The sequence below is a fragment of the Mus pahari genome, chromosome 4 (assembly GCF_900095145.1).
Source record: "Mus pahari chromosome 4, PAHARI_EIJ_v1.1, whole genome shotgun sequence".
Lineage (NCBI taxonomy): Eukaryota > Metazoa > Chordata > Mammalia > Rodentia > Muridae > Mus > Mus pahari.
Genome location: NC_034593.1, coordinates 99,250,275 through 99,271,520, shown reverse-complemented (window position 1 = coordinate 99,271,520; position 21,246 = coordinate 99,250,275). Strand labels below are relative to the sequence as shown.

The 21,246-nt window shown below is 40.2% G+C and overlaps 1 protein-coding gene across 5 annotated transcripts in view; it reads right to left on the bottom strand.

Annotated features, from left to right (window-relative positions):
• Positions 1-16,131: 16,131 nt before the first annotated feature.
• Positions 16,132-21,246, bottom strand: part of Vav3 (vav guanine nucleotide exchange factor 3) — a 332,901-nt gene continuing 327,786 nt past the window's right edge. For 3 of the 5 annotated variants that reach the window (XM_029537278.1, XM_029537279.1, XM_029537280.1), the window contains 2 exons: positions 18,927-19,078; positions 16,139-18,298 (listed from right to left, as the gene is read on the bottom strand). In XM_029537278.1, coding sequence (XP_029393138.1) covers positions 18,257-18,298; positions 18,927-19,078 — 194 coding nt within the window. In that variant the 3' untranslated portion in view covers positions 16,139-18,256. Of the gene's footprint in view, positions 18,299-18,926; positions 19,079-20,942; positions 21,171-21,246 lie in introns of those variants that run through there. The other 2 variants (XM_021195490.1, XM_029537277.1) reach the window with 2 other exon arrangements.

The window sequence follows — 21,246 nt, the reverse complement described above, 5'->3', positions numbered from 1 at the left end:
GGGAGATGAAGATTGAAGCTTGCTGAATAAACTTGCTGAATGAACTGGTGGTTGTGTCTTCCTTGCTGGTCAAGTGGGCGCAACAGAAAAATATTTGAAAATATATAATCTCTTACCCTCAATGATACAAAAAATCTTATATAGACGTTTATCCAGATTGTATTTACACATTTTGTTTCTATATGAATTACATGCCCACTTTTTTTTTATCCTGTGGTTTAATTACTGACATATAAGATGTACTCATCACTTTTGCGTTACAGTTGCAAAACACTTGACAGAAGCTAATTGAGGGAAGAAAGACCTATTTTAGCCCTGGTTTCTGCCCATTTCTGCAGCCCTGGCACAGTGGATTTGCTAGGTTCATAGGAGTTGGATTCACATGGCAGTCTGAGATATCAGAAAATGGACAGAACAAAGTAGCCTAAGGCTCAACCCCCACTCCTTACAGTATGCTGCTAGTAAGTCCCACCTTCTAAAGGATTGATGGACTCCCCAACACCTACCAATCCAAATTCAGGCAGGAAAAAACCAAGGGCCTCCATCTAGGAAACTAGTTCCTCAAATGTTACCCTGAGGAAGGAAATTTAAATGCACAAACTTTCTACTTGTGGTTCATATAGGATCATAGCCAGCTCAGGATATAATATGCCTTCAGTCCCTAACGTCTTAATAATGTCACAAGTGTTCAATGCCTTTTCTGAGAGCAAGGGAAACTTTTATCTATGAACTCTTGTATTCTTTTCAGTTACATACTTCTAGTACATAGTGGTACATGAGGAGTATCTTCCATTCCAAAAAGATTGGTATGAGTATAACAAGGGAGAGCAAGACTGAACCCCAATACAGCACACTTTTAAGTCTTGCATCTTCATGCACAGGTTCCGGATCTTATAGTGTCATGACAGGCTTAGTCAGCTCCATTTTTATGGCTCTGCCACTTGTAGCAAGCACACAGGGACTCTCTAGCTTCCTAGAAGCCAATCTTTTAGCAACCTTCAGATGAAGATGTAGAACTTTCAGCTCCTCTTGCACCATGCCTTCCTGGATGCTGCCATGCTCCTGTCTTGATAATAATGGACTGAACCTCTGAACCTATAAGCTAGCCCTAATTAAATGCTGTCCTTATAAGAGTTGCCTTGGTTATGATGTCTGTTCACATCAGTAAAAGCCTAATAAGACAATCAATCAATAAATAAATGAATACATATGTATGTATAATCATATGATAATATTATTTATTTATTCAAATATGTAGCCAGAAATCATTGGATCATGGTTATAGTGACTTCTGACAACTTGCATACTTATGAAAACACTTTCTTATGTTGACCTTTTTTGAGATGTGAACCTCTCTTTTTTGTTATGTAATTTTTTTATTTTACTTATTCACTGCCCCCCTCCCGGTCACTCCTACCACCATCCTTCCTCCACCCACCATCCCCCACCTCTATCCCTCACCCCCCATCCTTTTCTTCTCTGAGTGGGTGGGAACCCTCCAGGTATCCCCTTACCTGGGCACTTCAAGTTTCTGCAAGGCTAGGCACTTCTTCACATATTGAGACCAACCATGGCAGCCCAGCTAGTAGAACATGTAGGCAACAGCTTTTGGGAAAATCCCTGTTCCAGTTGGTGAATCTCTCATTTTAAATGAGAGACTGTCAAATGAGCTTGCATTTTTTTTTTATATTCAGAAACTTTTCATGAGGGAAAGCTTGCCTTCAAGGATTTTTTTTTCTATTGCCCTCCTACAAAGTGTACCATCTCTTTTCAACAGCACCAAGTTTTTTAATAGTAACTGTCATTCTGTCCACACAAGTAAGTATACTACTTCTCTGGTAATGTCATGCTTGTAAAATCCTGTTTTGCTTTTCCCCACATTTTTCCCAGTAACCCTGGATAAGGCAATGTATTAGTCACCTTTTATGTTGCTATGACAAAATACTATAATGAAAATTCTTAGACAGAAGAATTAAAGAATTTATTTTCCCTTAAATTTTCAGAAAAAAATAGAGTCCAGAATTGCAGGAAACCATGGCAACCTTAAGTCAGGGAAAACATGGCAGCAGAAGTAAGAAGCTGGCTGATCACAGACAGGAAGCAGAGAAAACAGTAAGTGAGATGATGATCTCTAACCTCAAAACCTACCCTTAGTGGAACTTTTCAAGGCTCTGCCTCTTAAACATTTCATAACATTCTCAAAGAGCAGAGTCAACTGTGGACCAAGTGCTCAAATACCTGAGTGATTTCTTGAAATTTCTTCCAACAAATGAGCTAGTCAATTACTCTTTAAAAAATTCATCATGATCAGATTAATGATCTAAAGAGCCCCATATCCCCTAAAGAAATAAAAACAATCATTAATAGTCTCCAAACCAAAAAAAGCCAGAGCCAGATGGGTTTAGCACAGAGTTCTATCAGACCTTCAAAGAAGACCTATTTCCAATACTCCTCAAACTATTCCACAAAATAGAAACAGAAGGTACTCTACCCCATTCATTCAATGATGCCACAAGTACTCTGATACATAAACCACACAAAAATCCATCAAAGAAAGAGAACTTCAGACCAATTTCCCTTATGAATATCGATGCAAAAACACTCAATAAAATTCTGGCAAACCCAATCCAAGAACACATCAAAATGATCATCCATCATGATCAAGTAGGCTTCATCCCAGGAATGCAGGGATAGTTNAANATATGGAAATCCATCAACGTAATCCACTATATAAACAAACTCAAAGACAAAAACCACATGATCATCTCATTAGATGCTGAGAAACCATTTAAAGTCCAACACCCATTCATGGTAAAAGTCTTGGAAAGATTAGGAATTCAAGGTCCATACCTCAACATAATAAAAGCAATATACAGAAAACCAGTAGCCAACATCAAACTAAATGGTGAGAAACTGGAAGGAATCTCACTAAAATCATGGACTACACAAGGCTGCCCACTCTCTCCCTACCTATTCAATATAGTACTTGAAGTCCTAGCCAGAGCAATTAGACAACAAAAGGAGATCAAAGGAATACAAATTGGAAAGGAAGAAGTCAAAATATCACTATTTGCAGATGATATGATAGTATATATAAGTGACCCTAAAAATTCCACCAGAGAACTCCTAAACCTGATAAACAACTTCGATGCATTAGCTGGATATAAAATTAACTCAAACAAACACTGTCCTTTTTCTACACAAAGGATAAACAGACTGAGAAATAAATTAGGGAAATAACAACCTTCAAAATAGTCACAAATAATATAAAATACCCTGGTGTGACTCTAACTAAGGAAGTGAAAGATCTGTATGATAAGAACTTCAGGTCTCTGAAGAAAGAAATCAGTGAAGATCTCAGAAGACTGAAAGAAATCCCATGCTCATGGTTTGGCAGGATTAATATAGTCAAAATGACTATCCTGCTGAAAGCAATCTACAGATTCAATGCAGACCCTATCAAAGTTCCAACTCAATTCTTCACTGAGTTAGAAAGGGTAATTTGCAAATTCATCTGGAATAACAAAAATCCTAGGATAGCAAAAACCATTCTCAACAATAAAAGATCCTCTGGTGGAATCACCAACCCTGACCTCAAGCTGTACTACAGAGCAATTGTGATAAAAAACAAAAAAACAAACAAACAAACAAACAAAAAAACCTGAATGGTACTGGTACGGTGACAGACAGGTAGATCAATGGAACAGAATTGAAGATCCAGAAATGAACCCACACACCTATGGTCACTTGATCTTTGACAAAGGAGCTAAAACCATCCAGTGGAAAAAGGACAGTATTTTCAACAAATGGTGCTAGCTCAACTGGTGGTTATCATGGAGAAGAATGCGAATTGATCCATTCTTATCTCCTTGTACTAATCTCAAGTCCAAGTGGATCAAGGAACTCCACATAAACCAGAGACACTGAAACTTATAGAGGAAAAAGTGGGGAAGAGCCTCGAAGATATGGGCACAGGGAAAAGATTCCTGAACAGAACACCAATGCCTTGTGCTGTAAGATCAAGAATAGACAATTGGGACCTCATAAAATTGTTAAGCTTCTGTAAGGCACAGGACACTGTCAATAAGACCAAAAGGCAACCAACAGTTTGGGAAAAGATTTTCACCAATCCTAAATCCGATAGGTGGCTAATATCCAATATATATATAAAGAACTCAAGAAGTTGGACTCCAGAAAACTAAATAACCCTATTAAAAAATGGGGTACAGAGCTAAACAAGAATTCTCAACTGAGAAATACCAAATGGCTGAGAAGCACTTAAAAAAAATGTTCAACATCCTTAATCATCAGGGAAATCCAAATCAAAACAACCCTGAGATTCCACCTCATACCAGTCAGAATGTCTAAGATAAAAAACTCAGGTGACAGCAGATTCTGGCAAAGATGTGGAGAAAGAGGAACACTCCTCCATTGTTGGTGGGATTGCAAGCTAGTACAACCATTCTGAAAATCAGTTTGGCGGTTCCTCAGAAAATTGGACATAGTTCTACCAGAAGATCCAGCAATAGACTCCTGGGCATATACCCAGAAGATGCTCCAACATGTAATAAGGACGCATGCTCCACTATGTTCATAGCAGCCTTATTTATAATAGCCAGAAGCTGGAAAGAACCTAGATGTTCCCCAACAGAGGAATGGATACAGAAAATATGGTACATTTACAAAATGGAGTACTACTCAGCTATTAAAAACAATGAATTTATGAAATTCTTAGATAAATGGAGGGATCTGGAGGATATCATCTTCATTGAGATAACCCAATCACAAAAGAACACACATGATATGCGTTCACTGATAAGTGCATATTAGCCCAGAAGCTCAGAATCCTTTTTAGAAGGGGGAACAAAATACCCATGGAAGGAGTTACAGAGACAAAGTTCAGAGCAGAGCCTGAAGGAACAACCATCCAGAAACTGCCCCACCTGGGGATCCATCCCATAAACAACCACCAAACCTAGACACTAGGCAGATGCCAACAACAGCTTGCTTACAGGAGCCTGATATAGCCGTCTCCTGAGAGGCTCTGCCAGTGCCTGACAAATACAGAAGTAGATGCTCACTGTCATCCATTGGGCAGGGCACAAGGTCCCCAATGAAGGAGCCAGAGAAAGTACCCAGGGAGCTGAAGGGATCTGAATCCCCATAGGAGGAACATCAATATGAACTAACCAAGTAACCCCAGAACTCCTTGGAACTATACCACCAATCAAAGAAAACACGTGGTGGAACTTGTGACTCTAGCTGTATATGTAGCAGAGGATGTCCTAGTCGGTCATCAATAGGAGGAGAGACCCTTGGTCCTGTGAATGCTCTATGCCCCAATATAGGGAAATACAAGGACCAGGAATGGGAGTGGGTGGGTTGGGGACAGGGTGAGAGGGGATGGGATAGGAGATTTTTGGAGGGGAAACCAAGAAAGAGGATAACATTTGAAATGTAAATGAAGAAAATCTAATATTTATTTTTAATTCATGTGTATAGGTGTTTTACCACATGTGTATCTGTACATTGGGTCTGTAGCTAGTGTCTGTGGCATCCGGAAGGAAGCATTGAGTGCCCCAGACCTATAGTTTTAGACAGTGATAAGCAACCATATGTGCCCTGGAACCTGAACCCAGGTCATCTTGAAGATCACTGCACTTAACCATTGAGACTTCTTTCTTCTTAGTCCAATTAGTCATTACTCTTGCATTCACTCTCACTCAAAATGTCAGGATAAAATTGAAGTATAGTCATATCATTTTCCATAATATAAGAAGAATTTTCTACAGGCCATCTTCAAGAAGAAAACTTGCTCCTGTCTGAAATTGAATAAATTTGATCTTTACAGTTCATATTTCTCTTAGAACTCTTATCTCTCAAATTCCTAAGAATTCTCCATTAAACAGACCATGTAGTATCCTAAAGCTGTTCTCATGTGCATCTCCAAACTCATTCAAACTCCTACCACAAATCATTTCCAAGTGGCAAACAGCTACAGTTGGGATCTTCCCAGTGATACTCCCTCCACTCCTTCATCTCAGCTTTCTACGATTTGCTTTTCCTCTTGATAGGATAAAATAATTGACAGAAACAATGTTACGTTCATGGTTTCAGAGTGAGAAGACATGATGCTGAGAATACATGATTGGGCTTCATCACATTGTGGCATACAAGAAGCCATGAACACAGAGCAAAGCCAGGAGTGCTATCATCATCTTATACTCACCTCTAGTCATCTACTTTTGTTAACAAGCTCCACTTCTGTCTGAGTTAGTGTTTCCATTGCTGCAAAGAAACACCATGAGCAAGGAAATTCTTATAAAGGCAAACATTTAATTGGAGCTGGCTTACAAGTTCAGAGTTTCGGTCTATTTTCATCAAAGCAGAAGCATGGCAGTATCGAGGCAGGCATGGTGCAGGAGGAGCTGAGAGTTCTACATCTTCATCTGAAGGCTGGCTTCTAGGCAGCTAGGACCAGGGTCTCAAAGCCCACCCCCACAATGACACACCTACTCCAACAAGGCCACACCTCCAAGTAGAGTTACTCCCTAAGCCAAGCATATTCAAACCACCACAACCTCCACTGGAAAAAATAATACTTATTGATTGATGACTCAGAGTATATACAGTACCTACTGGAACATATTACTCCATTTCTGCAGCACAGCCAGTCAAAAATAGGCATCTAGACTTACGAGGTCATCTGCTTTCACTTATGGTAGTACAAATATATCATATTCACACAGATTATTGTTATACCTAATTTGTTAGCAAATTCATTGCTTGGTTAGCAATAATCCCCCTATGGACTGAGAGTAAGATATTCTGTAAATCTATTAAATGGTGATTCTTGGCAGAAGTACTACGAGCACAAAGAAAAACAATATCTAGATTAGAGTAATCTGAATTCCAAAACAAATAAGCTCTGCCTTCCATGATAGAAATGATCCAATATAAACAGAGAACAAGGTAATTATCCTTAGGCATAGCGCCACATTCAGCACTCAAGGTTCTACTATTCATAGGTTGGACAAAGCCATAGCCCCTGGTTAGATCAGACTTAAAGAATCAAATTTTGGGTACCAGAGCCCATGCTTAGTAATCCAGATAGTCAAGCTTTTATTAGAAATCTAGAGCCACTCTGATTATTTTGTATAAGAAATTTATTACAAAATTAGAACACTATATAATCGTGCAAAATTCTACAGAAGATTGAAAATTAGAGTGTTGAAGGAGAGGAAAGGGAGTTACTGGCCAGTTCTCTTGAAACACTGGCTTTCAGGGAAAGGTGTGGGGCTAATAAGACTAGAAAGATCCCTTAATAAGGCTATGATGTCTATCTTTGTGGATCCACAACTGGTTGTGGATCTGGTTTCTGAACCCATGAGTCAAGTCAATTAGCCATACAAAAGAGCTAGAGAGAGAGAAGGAGGGAGGGAGGGAGAGAGAGAGAGAGAGAGAGAGAGAGAGAGAGAGAGAGAGAGAGAGAGAGAGAGAGAGAGAGATTGATTACAGGCTAGAATGATCACTTTTAATCCTGTCCCCTTTCCATACACGTGGCTGTAAAGACTTCTGTGATGACAGCTTTACCTCAGTTTTCCAAAACCCTATTTTAACATCTCTACTCAGGAGTCATAAAGCTGATGCAATTCTGAAAAATGTAATTCTGTCTACCGGCTTGATGTGGCACAATGTAGCACCACCTGGGAGGAAGAAATCTCCTCTCTTCCTAAAACTATTGTGCCAGTGATGTTCTAGAAACTCAATGCAAAGAGTCCCCAAGCAGCTCCAGTGCAGCCTCAAGAGTAGGAGAACAGCAAAGGACTAGAAGATATCTGTTCTAAATATTTACTATAATTATAACATGCTAATTCTGTGGAGAAAAAACAAGAGAGGCTCATGAGGGAATATGACAAATGAAGAGTGACTTAGGGAAAAAAACAAAAGCAAACACAAAAAGAAAAACCCAAAACATTTCTTTGCTAAGGAATGCCTTCAAAACTGGGAATGGAAAACAAAGAACATAGAAAGACATAGAAAAACAAAGAACATAGTAAGAGCTGGTGGCCCCCACTTGAAATGCTCTGTCAGGAGCTGACTGCACATTTTAGAACTTACAGTGTGATCTGGAACTCACTCCAAATATTTTAATTTCTATTTCTCCACTTAAATTCCCCCATCAGCCTGATAAATTACCAAGTTTAGTGGTTAATTCACTTCTGTTCAGCATCCCATGGCCAAATGCACACCCCCAGTTTCTTGAGAAACTGTCTCTATTTGTCTTCTGAAAGACCATTGTAGGTCGGTCTCTAACATAATGTCTTCTATGAGACAAAGAGTGTTGGATTTCTTTTTCTTTATTATTTTTTTATTTACTCACTTTGCTCTCCCCTTCCCTGAGCTTTGGGCTTCTTCATGACGTTTTCCTAGAGTGTCATGGAGAGAGATGCAAGAGAGCAAAACAGTTTGCTTCAGGGTGCCAGGAAGCACTGCATGTGTGTCTGTGTTTGGGGGCTGCCTCCTCCTTGACCCTATTCAGGTTCCCAGCTTATGGACTGGAAACACCTAGATTCAGATCAGGCCTACACCTTTTAATTCTCTCTTAAAATGCCGTCCACCACAGACACATCCGGAAGAACACTTTAATGTTCTCAGAGGTGCTTCCCAACGCAGTGAAGTTCCCCAGCAAGATTGAACATCTCTAAAAGCCAGCAAATAGCAGCTTGTATGGATGAGAAAAAGAACAAGAACAGGATATTTTGGAAGCTAGGTGAAGCACTTTTCTAGAAGGCGAGAGATTATCAGCAATTTAAATGCTGCTGAGAGCTGACCTTTGGATGTGTCTGTGCTTTGAAAGAAGATTTTGCAGAACACTGAAACCAAAAGTCAGAGGGGAGCGAGTCAGTGCGATAGCGAAAGTGCAGAAATCAATGGTAGCAAGGGAAGCAACTGTTTGGGGGAGTTTGATTCCAAGAGGACAAAAGTCAACCACAGAGAGGACAAAGGGGCTGCTCTTTTAATTTAAGAAAGGTATGTGTGTCCTATGGAAGACTTGGAGATAGAAATGAACTCTGAATTGCAAAATAGAGAGAGGACCATTGGCCACTGTATCCTAGAACTCAGAGGGAATAGGTTCCATGAGTAAGAGACAGTGTGGGACTTTGCAGAGCACAGACACAGTTCCCATAGCAACAGCTGAGGATATAAGTAGATGAGTAGGTGTGATGCAGAAAGTTGGTAGACAGTCTACTAATTTTTCTCCATTGCTGAAATATTGCTAATCTATTCTGAACAGTGAGTACCACAGGGTTTTCATTAGCTTACTTCTCATTCCATAATCATTTGCCAAGAAAATTTCATTTAATCCCATGACTTCAAATACACAGCCCTCCCTTGTTTCTTTTACCTCAACCTCTTTCCTCAAACCCATTCCAAGTTTTCTTCCCAGCATTTGAACTTAATGTTGAACAGAGAAGTCAAGCTTAATATCTGTATGAGGGATCAATTTATTTATCAACCCTTGCTCTCAGTCAGTTGCTCACAATTAACCACGTATCATGGCACAAAGAAAGTATCCTAAGCCAAAACGTTGACATCCCTTACAAAACCCCTTTAGTCTCCTGCTTTTGAGATTCCCTGCTTGAATAAAAGTTAACACTGGATCCCCGGAGAACACAGTGAATGGATAAAAACAAAACCCAAAACTCCCAATGTTTCTTTTTCTCATATATCTGTATATATATATATATATGAGAAATATACATATACATATACATATATATGTATTATATATATATATATAAAATATATGTCTCATATATTATAGGCAAGAAAATGGCGTAATATGAAGCATGGGAAGTTGTTACTGGGGTTATGCAGTAGTGGTTACTCTGTTTCCCTGGTTACACCCTTGTCTCCCATTAGTGAAGCTTCCACCAGTAAGCCACAATGATACCTTGAGTAAGCAGATGCAATTCTATTTCTTTATCCACTCTGGTAATATTCTTTATTATTCTGTATCAAGATGTCCTAGTGAGCATTAACTGTTAATCTGACACAGCCTAAGATCTTCTGAAAAGAGCCTCAAGTAGTCATATTTTCAGGCTGTTCTGTGGGCATATCTCTGAGAATTGATTGGATATTAACTGATAGGACAGGGAGGGCCCAATTCACAGTCAGTAGCACCATCACTAGGCATAGGCTTAGGTGAGATCTTGTTGAACTAGGGGGAGATGGGAGAGATGCTGATGTTCAAAAGAAAGCAACTCAAAACTTCTGCCCTTTAAAATTGTCCACTCCATTTCATTTGTCCCTCAATTCTTTGTCCCATCTACAAATACGGTTCCATGTGAGCAAACCACAGCCAAACTGACTGTTGAGTGGCCTGATGATCAATGGTAGTGAGTTAGGACAGTTGGAACATGAACTACTGAGGTTAGCTCTCTGGTCCTAGGAAGATGGAAACCTCAGAGAGGTGTGAATCTCTCTTCCCAGCGTCTTGGCTTCTTAGCAGAAGAGGCAGAACCCGGCCTGGTTTGTTGGACTCCTCATTCCTGTGCCTTTTGGTCTCCTTGAACTGCAGGCAGTAATAAATGTATATTCTAACAAGCTTGCAACTAATTGTGTTAAAAATAGCTGGCCATGTGATTATGAAAGTTCATGAGCAGAGAACAAAAGAAAATACTATCTACATGAAATAAAGAAAAAGGCTCCATTTCTTCTCTTGCGTGGTTTGAATTGTATTTGGGGCCCTGCTGAGAAGTTCCAAGAGGGAACGTTAGATTTTCTTGTGGGCATTTCTGTTCCTAAGCTTTGAACTGATGTTAAATAGCTAAACGCATCATTCCAGTGTTATTAATTGAGGGTTTATTTGCCATTTTCCTCTTTTGTCTGTCTCTCCTCAGTACCTATTTCAGGTAGGTCCTTACAAACAAGATAAAAAATAAAAAAATAAATAAAAATAAAAAATAAAAAACCCTAAATCAGGTAAGAAGTAGACCAAGTAAGCTGAATAAAGGGGGAAAAAAAAACACATTTTTTCAACACTAATTTATATTCATCGCTTCAGATATTATTAATGCAAATTTTCTCCTTTAAACCAGTAAGCAACAATATCTAATCATTAAGTGTAATAAATGCTGAGGGCATTTCCCACCTCTCTGCAAAACCACCACGCACTTTCCTCTTCGACATATTATGCAGGCCTAATTTGCACAGAATTTAGGAGTGTTTCATTAATTCATTTAAATAGGGTGCTTGTTCCTAATGAGCTCACTCACACAAAAGCACCTAGGAGCTTTCCCCTACTGGCTAGTGGGTGTGAGATCCTGACACATAGGGTGCTAAAACCAGGTAATTCTCTAGTGGGGATGCTGGTCTGAAAAGCTGGCAAATATGTAAGTAGAGATGCACTGTCTCCAGGAGAGCTGGTGCTACCTACCAAAGCTAAGCCTTTGGTTATCCCCATGGGGCTGAGCCAGACTGACAGATGCTCCAAGCATTCTGATAAGTAAAAACCTCTTAGGCTCACTTCTTTCTTCCCAAGCACTTTGGCCCTTTTGATATCTGTTAAAATGTCTGCATTAAAAAAAAAAAGTCTCTGTGAATCAGAAAAAAAAAGGAAGAGGATAATTATAAATTGAACTGTGATCCACCCTCCAAGTTCATATGTCCAAGTGCTAACTCCAGGTTTCTCAAATATGACCTGCTTTCTCATAATTCATTATGATGAGACATAACGGGGTAGCGCGGGACTCTAATTCTATGTGAATTTATACCTGTATAAGAAGTGGGCATTTGAAAGCACGTGAACACACCCATACTCACCCCCCCCCAAACAAACACACATACACACACAAACACACACACAGAGTGAAAATTAGATCTGTGCTGCAACAAGCCAAGAAACTGAAAGTGAGCCTCTAGGAGCAGATACTGCGCATGCGCCTATCGATAATGCGTGTCTAGAACTACTGTGCTGGCTCCCGGAATGCAGGAGTTTAGGGGATAGGGGTGTGGAGAAGGCTAGCAGTACTGATGTCACAAGTCTAGCTCTACTGAATTTTCTGAATGAGTTCACTTCATTCACAATCCCCTAAAGTTCCCCCCCCCCATGGTTCCTACCACTCTCATTATGACATCTGCCACTTCTGCTACTCCTCCAACCCCATAGGAAGATCTTTAGACACCTTAGTCTTTTCTTTCTTTTCTAGCTGCTCTGAGTTCCCGGGGGTCTCTAAACACTACATGTCATGTATTCCTGCTGTTTTCCCTTTGCCACTTCAACTAGGTTTCTGGGAGAGGGGTGTGTGTGGAAGCAATCACAGAGACATCTTTGGTCACCCGTGCCAAATAACACTCCTCCCCCACCTCCCAATAATAATACTAAGCAGTAACTCACATTATGTATTTTTCTGGTTTATTCCTGTTTACTCCGGTTTGTAATCTATAAGTTCCTCAGATACAGGAATTGTATCAGGTTTGTGGTTGTGTTCCAAAGCCTAGGACTGTAATGTATGTAGAAAAAACTCAAAGCATATCTACTGAATGAAACAGGAGGAAAACAAAGTGATTTCCAGAAACTTATAGTTTTAAATTGTCAGTGGTCCCACTCCAAGGCATGCCCAGTTAACGTTTGCATTTTCCTTTTCATGAATACAATACAGAGCACACTTCTTACATATCAGGAACTATTTTCCTTCCTACATTCTGAATCTCAAGAAAGGAATTTCTTAAATGAGAAAGACCAAAAACGTGAGTCTTCCTGAGGGAGATCTCCCCACCCGGATTAATCCTTGAACCTCGGTAGAAAATGGTTTCGGGTTGATGTGTTAATAAATATAGATCAAAGGAATCCTCAAGGGGCTGCTTTTTAGTAAGACCTAAAATTCGTATTTGTCTTTGAGTAATTCCATCCCTGCAGAGGGAGCTGGATTTAATAAGCCAGAAGTGATTAGACATCACTTCTGAAACCATTGTAAGAATAGGAGCTGTCATCTTGTGTGCCCTCACACTTTCCCTCTTGGATATGTATTCTGGGTAGAGTAAGCTGCCACATCATGAGGCAACCACATGAAGTCAATTCAAGGGAACATAGGATGCATTCCTCCCCAACACACACACACCAAGCTAGGCTAGGAGGTAACTGTAGCTCTGGCTATTGAAGCCTCATGGGAGAACTTGAGCTGAAAATAATCAGCTAATCTAATCCCTGGTTTTAGACCCACAGAAATTGTACAATAGCAAGTGCTGTCCTCAGCTGTGAAGTTTTGGAGTCCTTTGTTACATAGCAGTAGCTAACTGATACACCATGCTCTCGTAGAGATTTGATTGGCATTCCACTTATGCATAATTTTTAAGGGATTACTGATGTGAAGCTAACTCAAGATGTTTCTTCCAAAGGCTAAAAACACATTCAAAGATAACTTTTATTTCCTTATCTACGCTAGCATTTTAAATTTGTAACACTTAGTTTTGTGTGTATATTAAAATAGTAGCCAAGTTGCAATTAAAAAAAAAATGCTTCCATTTGCTGCACGTCTGCCAGACGGTTCTCTTAAACATTTTACACATATTATCTTATCCAGTCCTCTCCAGCCAGCTGCTGCTGTCATCCTATTATAATATGCAGAAGGATGAGCAGTGTGGGCAACTTTTGCCACCCTAGACAGTGGTAACGACAGCTAGGCTGGTTCTAAGCTTAAATCCCTAACCACCCATTTGCTGTATCACAGAGAGAGGTGGGTCCTGTGAAAGAGTGAAACAGTCCAGAACCTTAATAAAAAGTTCTGTTATACGAAGATCCACTTAACCAGAACTAGAGATTTTATGATTCAAGGACGACTAGGTCAATCTTCCATGGACTCTCAGAATGATTCTTGGAGGTGAATGAAGTAACCTACAATAAATAGCTTGTGTACACAGGTTATCCTTCCTTTCTCAGAAGGGGTCATTCAGAGCACAAGCAAACCCACCAGCAGTCTTTGATCAGACGCAGGATTAATGTTAGGGTCTACTGATAGTCACACTCATTAACACATTCTTCAGTTTCCTGATTCTCAGAAGAAAAGTCAGAGGAATTGTAGAATCAACTAAGCAGTGGTTCTCAGCCTTCCTAATTCCTCGACCCTTAGATACAGTTCCTCATGCTGTGGTGACCTACAACCAAATTATTTTCCTCCGACTTCGTAACTGTAATTTTGCTACTGTTATGAATTGTAATATCTGTGTTTTCTGATAGGCAACCTCTATAAAAGGGTAAATCAGCCCTTCAAAGAGTCATGGACCTACAGGATGAGAACCACTGAACGAGAAAGTCCAAAGTATCTTAGAGGATTTTAGAGTGCTTAGAGGTTGTTAGAGAACATTTATATGACTTAGAGTCAAGAAATCTAGGTCTGAGCCTTTCCTTGCCAGCACCTTTTATCATCATGACATGAGCAAGCCAGATCCCAGCTTGGACACGGGGCTATTTTGGAATCCATCTTGCACAGGACTCATGAGATAGGATATGAGGTGACTTTATGTCCATTCTAACTTGCCACCCAGAATTCTTGCCATCTGGCCATGTGCCTGGGAAATTAATTGCAGTCACACTGTGCTTAGAAATTCTGGAATTTTCTGACTAAGTCAGAATCTAGAGAGCTTCAAAGGAACTTCAATTTTGTCACAGCAATCACCCCCACCCCCAAATATGGTCTAATCAATGGAACCTAATGAGATAGAGGATTCTTTGTGACCTCCATTCTGAAACTTGTTCATTACTTAGAAAAAGAGCCTTCCAGAGCCTGCCAGCCTGCACAGGTGTATCATGTCCTCATCAGGGTCCAAGCAATCCCAGGAAGTGAGCTGCAGTGCATCCTGAAGTGACACATGAAGAGAGTTTAAAAGAGTTTGAGCTGAGTGAAAATTCTGTCTTCTTAGCTAAAAGCATGTGGAACTGTTGAATGCCATGTCTGAGCTTGTCTCTGCTTTTGCATACTAATCTCCTGGAACATATATCTTTTAGGTTGCCTATCATTTGAATGCTGAAAATTAAGCTATGTGTAAGGAACAAAGCCTACACTCTCCATTGTACTCAGAACAAAGACAGCAGGCATTCGAGTACATGCTTTATGGTTCATGAAACAAAGGAGAGACCAAAATTATTTCTGAATACCTACTATGCACCAGGGTTCATAAAAATAGCATTTTTTTATATGCCGTCTTCATCTTCAGCTCTCGTGTAATTATCACTTACCATAAATAAAGAAACATTTACTCTGGAGAGTCAGTGGCAGAACTAGGGTTTGAACCCAGATCTAATTGATATAGAAATTCTGTCTTCTTGGGACATCAATTGAATTCCCTTCTCAGAGGGATTCATTTAGAATCCACTTCAATCTAATAAGTGAGTCTGAATTATGTTTAGGGAATTAAAAAGTTAAACAGTAACTACCTAATCATCTGCTTGAAAATGACAGTGATGATGATGACCAAACTTGGTTTTAGGGACTAGGAGGAGCAGAATGATTCTGAATTCTGCACACACTTTCAGCTATGTATATCACTATTTACTTATTAAATAGCTTTTTCTTGGCAATGTGAGCTTCAAAACACTCTTTAATTTTTTTTCCCTTATAAAGTGTGAGAATTGGGTAGTGATTATTCTGGCAACAGCCAGATGGCCCATGTCTTGTCATCTGCTTACCAGCCATGTGACATCTGGAATGTAGTAACCTAATAATATGCCTCAGTTTCCACATGTGAAAATAGAGATGATGCAGGAAAGTGAGGTAGCTTTAACTGTACATAAGGGCTTTAGGACACCATGTAGCACCTCGCTAGTATATGGCAAATGCAGAGTTTAGCTTATGGTTTCTGGTTCATAATTTTGATAGCAATTCTAAACTAACCCCAGCCAAAATCAGGGTTAGTACACCTTAGCTACTAATGAGGTTGGTATAGATTGTATAAGACCATTCAAAGATAAAGATCTTCAGCCCTCAAGAAATCATAGACTGTACAGAATGCAGAGCCCTTTGGTTCTATCCCTAGGACCACACATGTTAGTGTGCCACGAAAGCGCGCACACACGTACACACACACACACACACACACACACACACAAATAAATAAAAATACTCTCAATGCAAGTAGTAACTATTTTATTGACATATTTACAAAATATTACAAAGTAAAATGCCATTCTAACACACCATATGACACAAGGACTACAGGCAGGCAAGACAAAGTCTATGGAAAACATTTATGTCTGTCTTTGGTATTAGAAATCTACACAGATCGTGGCATTTAAAATCTCCACTATAAAGTATTAAATGTAGACAAAGTCGTCATTGGTAATGTCATGAAAAGAGGCTCTGTATCCTCTGCTATGAAACTCTGAGGCCAATGAAATGCAACAGGAAGACCACATACCATTTATGAGGCAGGGAGTCTATTGACTGAAATAAACAATACATGCTACAATACTGTACACAGGAGCGTTACAATCTGTGGAAAGCTGTACTCTCCATAGCAACACTTGCTGACATGAACAGACAAAACATCCCCAAGACACAGTTAAGACCTTATAGGTAGGAATCCATTCCAAGAGTAGACCTTGCCAGCACAAGTTGACTATACAGACGTTTTATAAAATACATTTTCTTGACCATTTACACATATACAAAAGCTCAATTGTTCTAAAACACAATCACAGTTTACATAATTCTGAGGTAAAGGTCTTGAGTCTATTTAAATGAGAAGTCCTAGCCCCCATGGGGTCTCTTCCAGGGAGATGTATGTGTCCAGCAAACAGGTTCTGGCACTCCTGTGAGATGGGAGAGAACAGGTCGTCTCAGGCCTTTCATGTAAGAGGCGACCAAAAACATCTGGTACAAGAGAAGCTTCTAGATCACTTGTAAGATAAAAATACCTCTATTTTTTTTTTCCCAATAAGAAACTTTTTCAGAATCTTGTCAGAACACAGCTACAGCTACCAAAGAAAATACTCCACCATGGAAGGGCCGAGTTGTCAGCCTCAGCTAGGGACCCCACGCATCTCAGGAGGAAGATACTGAAGACTCCTCATGGAATACAGCGAAAGCTTAGAGAAAGAAACATGCTGCAAGGTGGATCTTTCTGCTGATTAAGACATAGCTAGAAAGGTTTCAGAAGGGCCAACAGAGGAGGCAGGAGAATGTGGACATCGGGTGCCCTTCCATCTGTCTCAGAAAGAAATGAAAGAGTCAGGCTGCCTTTCTTCCCGAATCCTCAATAAAGCTCTTTTGTGCAACTACTTAAAAAAAAAAAAAAAAAAAGATTGTAAATCAGCAAATGTGCCCTGGGTCCTTCTAGAGAGAAGGAAAAGGCTTGTGTTAATAGCTATTGCAGCTATACAGTGATGCCCTGTGGATTGATTACAGCACTTGATCTGTCTCTGTAAACACCTCTACCTCTCTGGGATTCCTGGCAACTTAGCATGATCTGCCCGGCCATGATTCCCCTTGTCAAGCACGACATTTCCAAAACACCCTCCGAAATCTTGAAAGCTGCGAGGCTTTAACACAAAGGCACCTCCTTTCATGTGCTTCTCTTTTGCTTCTTTATAAAGAAGTGTGGAAATATAATCAGGACATCAAATGAATAATTAAAACCCTCTCTGTAATTTATCACTTATGATGCAAACCTGAGCATGAGCCTCTTTTATGTTATCATGAGTAACATCTGGGGATAAAAGTGTTTGCCAGGCAGTGAGTCACCTGTTGAACAATTTAAGACGAGAAATGCTGGATCTTTCCAGCAGGCTGGATCTTTCCCAGATGGCAGACTCTACTTTTTTCTTCATGCTGGGGAAAAAGCAAAATTAAACTTCTGTTTCTTTGTATCATCAAAAACTGTGAGAACAAAGTAAATATGCAAAAAGCATTTCCTAATGGCTGGATCCATGGTGTCTGGCCCAATGAAATAAGAGAAAGCTGAACCGATGGGTTTGCAGGACTCTTTGGGGGAAGAAATGTCATTGGTTTTGCCCTGGTTCCTGACAATGACAGACTGGCAAGCTGTTTCTTGCACTGCTCTAGGCAAGCCATTAATCTGTCAGTACCAGCATCTTCAGAAATTCCAGCATTAAGACTTAGGAAGAGAAAAAAAAAGAGGGTGTTGAACAGCCAAGAACGCTGCTTTTTAAACACTTGAGTTAACTCAGTGCCGTGCAGGCTTCTGTTTACGTTGTCTTTGAGATTTTAGTGCAGGGTCAACACTGGATAGGACTTTATTCATCTTCTTCCACATACGTGGATGGAAACCAGCCCACCTATGGAAGATAAGGAATGGACATATCAACACCTCTACTGCTTCAAAGGGTTCTACAGAGAATTCTCCTTTTCCTAACACTCTAATTATGCTGGGGTTTTATGCCCACTATAGGAAGACTGTTAACAGCTAGGATAGGCCTCATAGAGATAGTGATAGCAACTAAGTAATAAAAGGAGCTTCAGCAGAGCTCAAATCCACTAGCTCACAAATGAATACACACATAGGGGCAACATGGGGCTCAACATCATTCTCATCTCTTCTGTAGGACAGGATGTAGATGAAAAACAGAGGTACTCTAGCCCAGTCTTTCCAAGTGGGATTGGGAGCTTTTGGAAATGCTTGGTGCTTATATAAACTGTGTGCCCTGGTGCTTAGCTACTGGGGAAAAAGAAAAAAAAAAAAACAAAAAAACAAAACAAAACCGAAATGCTCCTCAACTCTTCTGATGTGCCAGTCAACTCTTGGCCCCTAGTGTATTGATTCAAGCCATTTTTTGAATAGTAATGCATGCCTCCAGGCCCTGGCAGCCAGACTGCTGAAAGGACACGTCTAGAACGTGATAGCTGCCAGTGACTGTCCAGCCCTCTCATTCATGAAGAACTGGAACAATCAAAGGGACGACTCACCCTGCCGTTCACTTCTCCTCTCCACCAGCCATTTGCACTCATCTTCGTGTAAATCTTCACCATGTCTCCTTTCAACAGGGAGAGCTCCCGCATATCTCTTGCACAGAAGTCGTACCGAGCGATGGCAATGCCCAGTACTTTGGGACTCAGCACTGTACAGAAACAACGCAGAGTTGGAGTCAGTGTGAAGTTGATTGTATCCAGCCATCAGAGCCTAATTAGACCATTGCCATTGGTGCTATCAAATGCAGAGCCATGACTTCCTTACGGATTGGTGACAATGATCAAATTCATTCCAGACAGTTAAATCACCACTGTTCTGCTTTTTGACACTCTTCAGAAAGCTTCTGTAAAGCCAAAGCCAAACTAAAATGACTGTGCGAATGAATGAGAGGTAACTTTAACATAAACTTACAACTGAGGTCACTATATTCTGTTTCTCAATAGAACCTCTGAGGTAAAGCTTTCTGGTTTTCACCTGGTGACTTCCTTGGCTAAATTCTGAGCAACTCAATTCTGAGTTCTGATAAAGTATGTGAAATTAATCTCATCACTTCTAAGTAAGTGACATCACCCCCCCCCCCCACCGCCCAGCCAAGCATTCTATGTTTAAACCATCTAGGGATCAACTCAGCTTTTATTTCATATACAACTTTGTATATGTGAAGACATGAGTTTTCACGAACAGAACACATGAACTTCTTCTTTTCATGGAAATACTGATTTGCAGTCAATGTTTACTGCAATGTCTAACCAAAATCCAGGCACAAAGGTACCATTGCTCTGCTTGGCTTTCTGTCTGTTTAATATCCCTGGTGGCAGGCGAGGAGCCAGCCCTGTCTGAAAGGGAAACTCCGTTCAGGTTGTGTAGGTTTGTTGGTCTCTCGTGCTTCATAACAGACTTTGTAGTAACTTCTCCACCTGTTGCTCTGTGGGGGTCATAAAGTGTTTTCAATTATATGTGCTATGATTCTGAGAATAGCTCCCCTGAGACTGGTGGGACTTTATAAATCTTAAATGGTAAAGGAACTTAAGTGTAAGAAAAAGCAACAAATGGAAACACCATCCATCTGTATTATAACAGTTTCCAGGGCCCAGGTAGCTCATAATGACCCATGCTACCCGGGAACAGTCCATCCACTTGGCAACAGGGACCTCAGGCCTATCATTCATGGCTTTATAATGACAGCCTTTTGTAAAGTCTCTAGGTGTCCATCATAAGATAAACGAATGGCAATACTGTAGATTTCAGAACTGTAAAGGGAGTAAAAATAGGTCATTTTATTTTACCATTCAGGACACAAACCACTTTAATGGTTTCCTTCCTGAAAATGGTCCCATTGCCAAGGCACTGTTCTTAAAGTCAGTGCACATAAAAACACCCGTGTGATGGAGAAACCCAATTGGAGATGTGACTGTGTGACCTCGCTCAGGCCTCTCAACCCCTCTAGGCCACATTTTTCTCATCTATAAAATGAAAGGTTTGTACTAGCTGACTTCTAAGGTCTATTTCAGAATTCTATGTTCTATAGGGACTAACAGGTTAATTTTTAAAAAACCCACAAGAAAACGTACTTTATCTAGGCTCAGTGCCATAAATAGTCATTTAACTCTCCAGGTAATGATAGAAATTCAGATCAAAACGCTGAGACTTTTGAAGAGCTATAGAAATGGTGGACCTGGATCCTCCTTTTAAGAAATGCATACTGAATCTTATTCTTCTCTTTGGAGGGGAAAGTTGGGTCCTTTCTTCATGGAAATGCACAAAAACTGATTTTTCTCCACTGTGACTTCTAGTCCTTAGGAAAGATGAAGGATTGTTCAGAGTAGTTCATCTCCCTTTAAATTTCCATTCCTTCACCCATCTCCTACCTCTCCACACTGACACATGGCCAAATGTAAAATGTCACATTGAAATTTATGGCATTAACACACACACACACACACACACACACACACACACACACACACACACACACGGAATGTCACGGCAAACGATGACTCTATGGCCGGGAAGAGTGAATTGCATGGTGCTAATGGAACACTAGGGATTGTGTTTGAGAAGATGAGTTTACATGGGAAGCCACACACGGAAGCCAAAACTACTGTATTTGCACACAGAAGCAAGTTGTAGCGACACATAAAAGCAGTAAGCAGTACCTGACCAGAAAGGAGTGGAAGAAGGGGGGACAAAGCTGTAGTCTGGAGGAGTGACAAAAGAAAAGCCACAGAACAGAGGGGCGGCTTAGAGAAGGAAAGAAAAAGAAGCAAAAGAGCATTTAAGAGTTGGCACAAAAATAATCTCTCAATACAATGACTT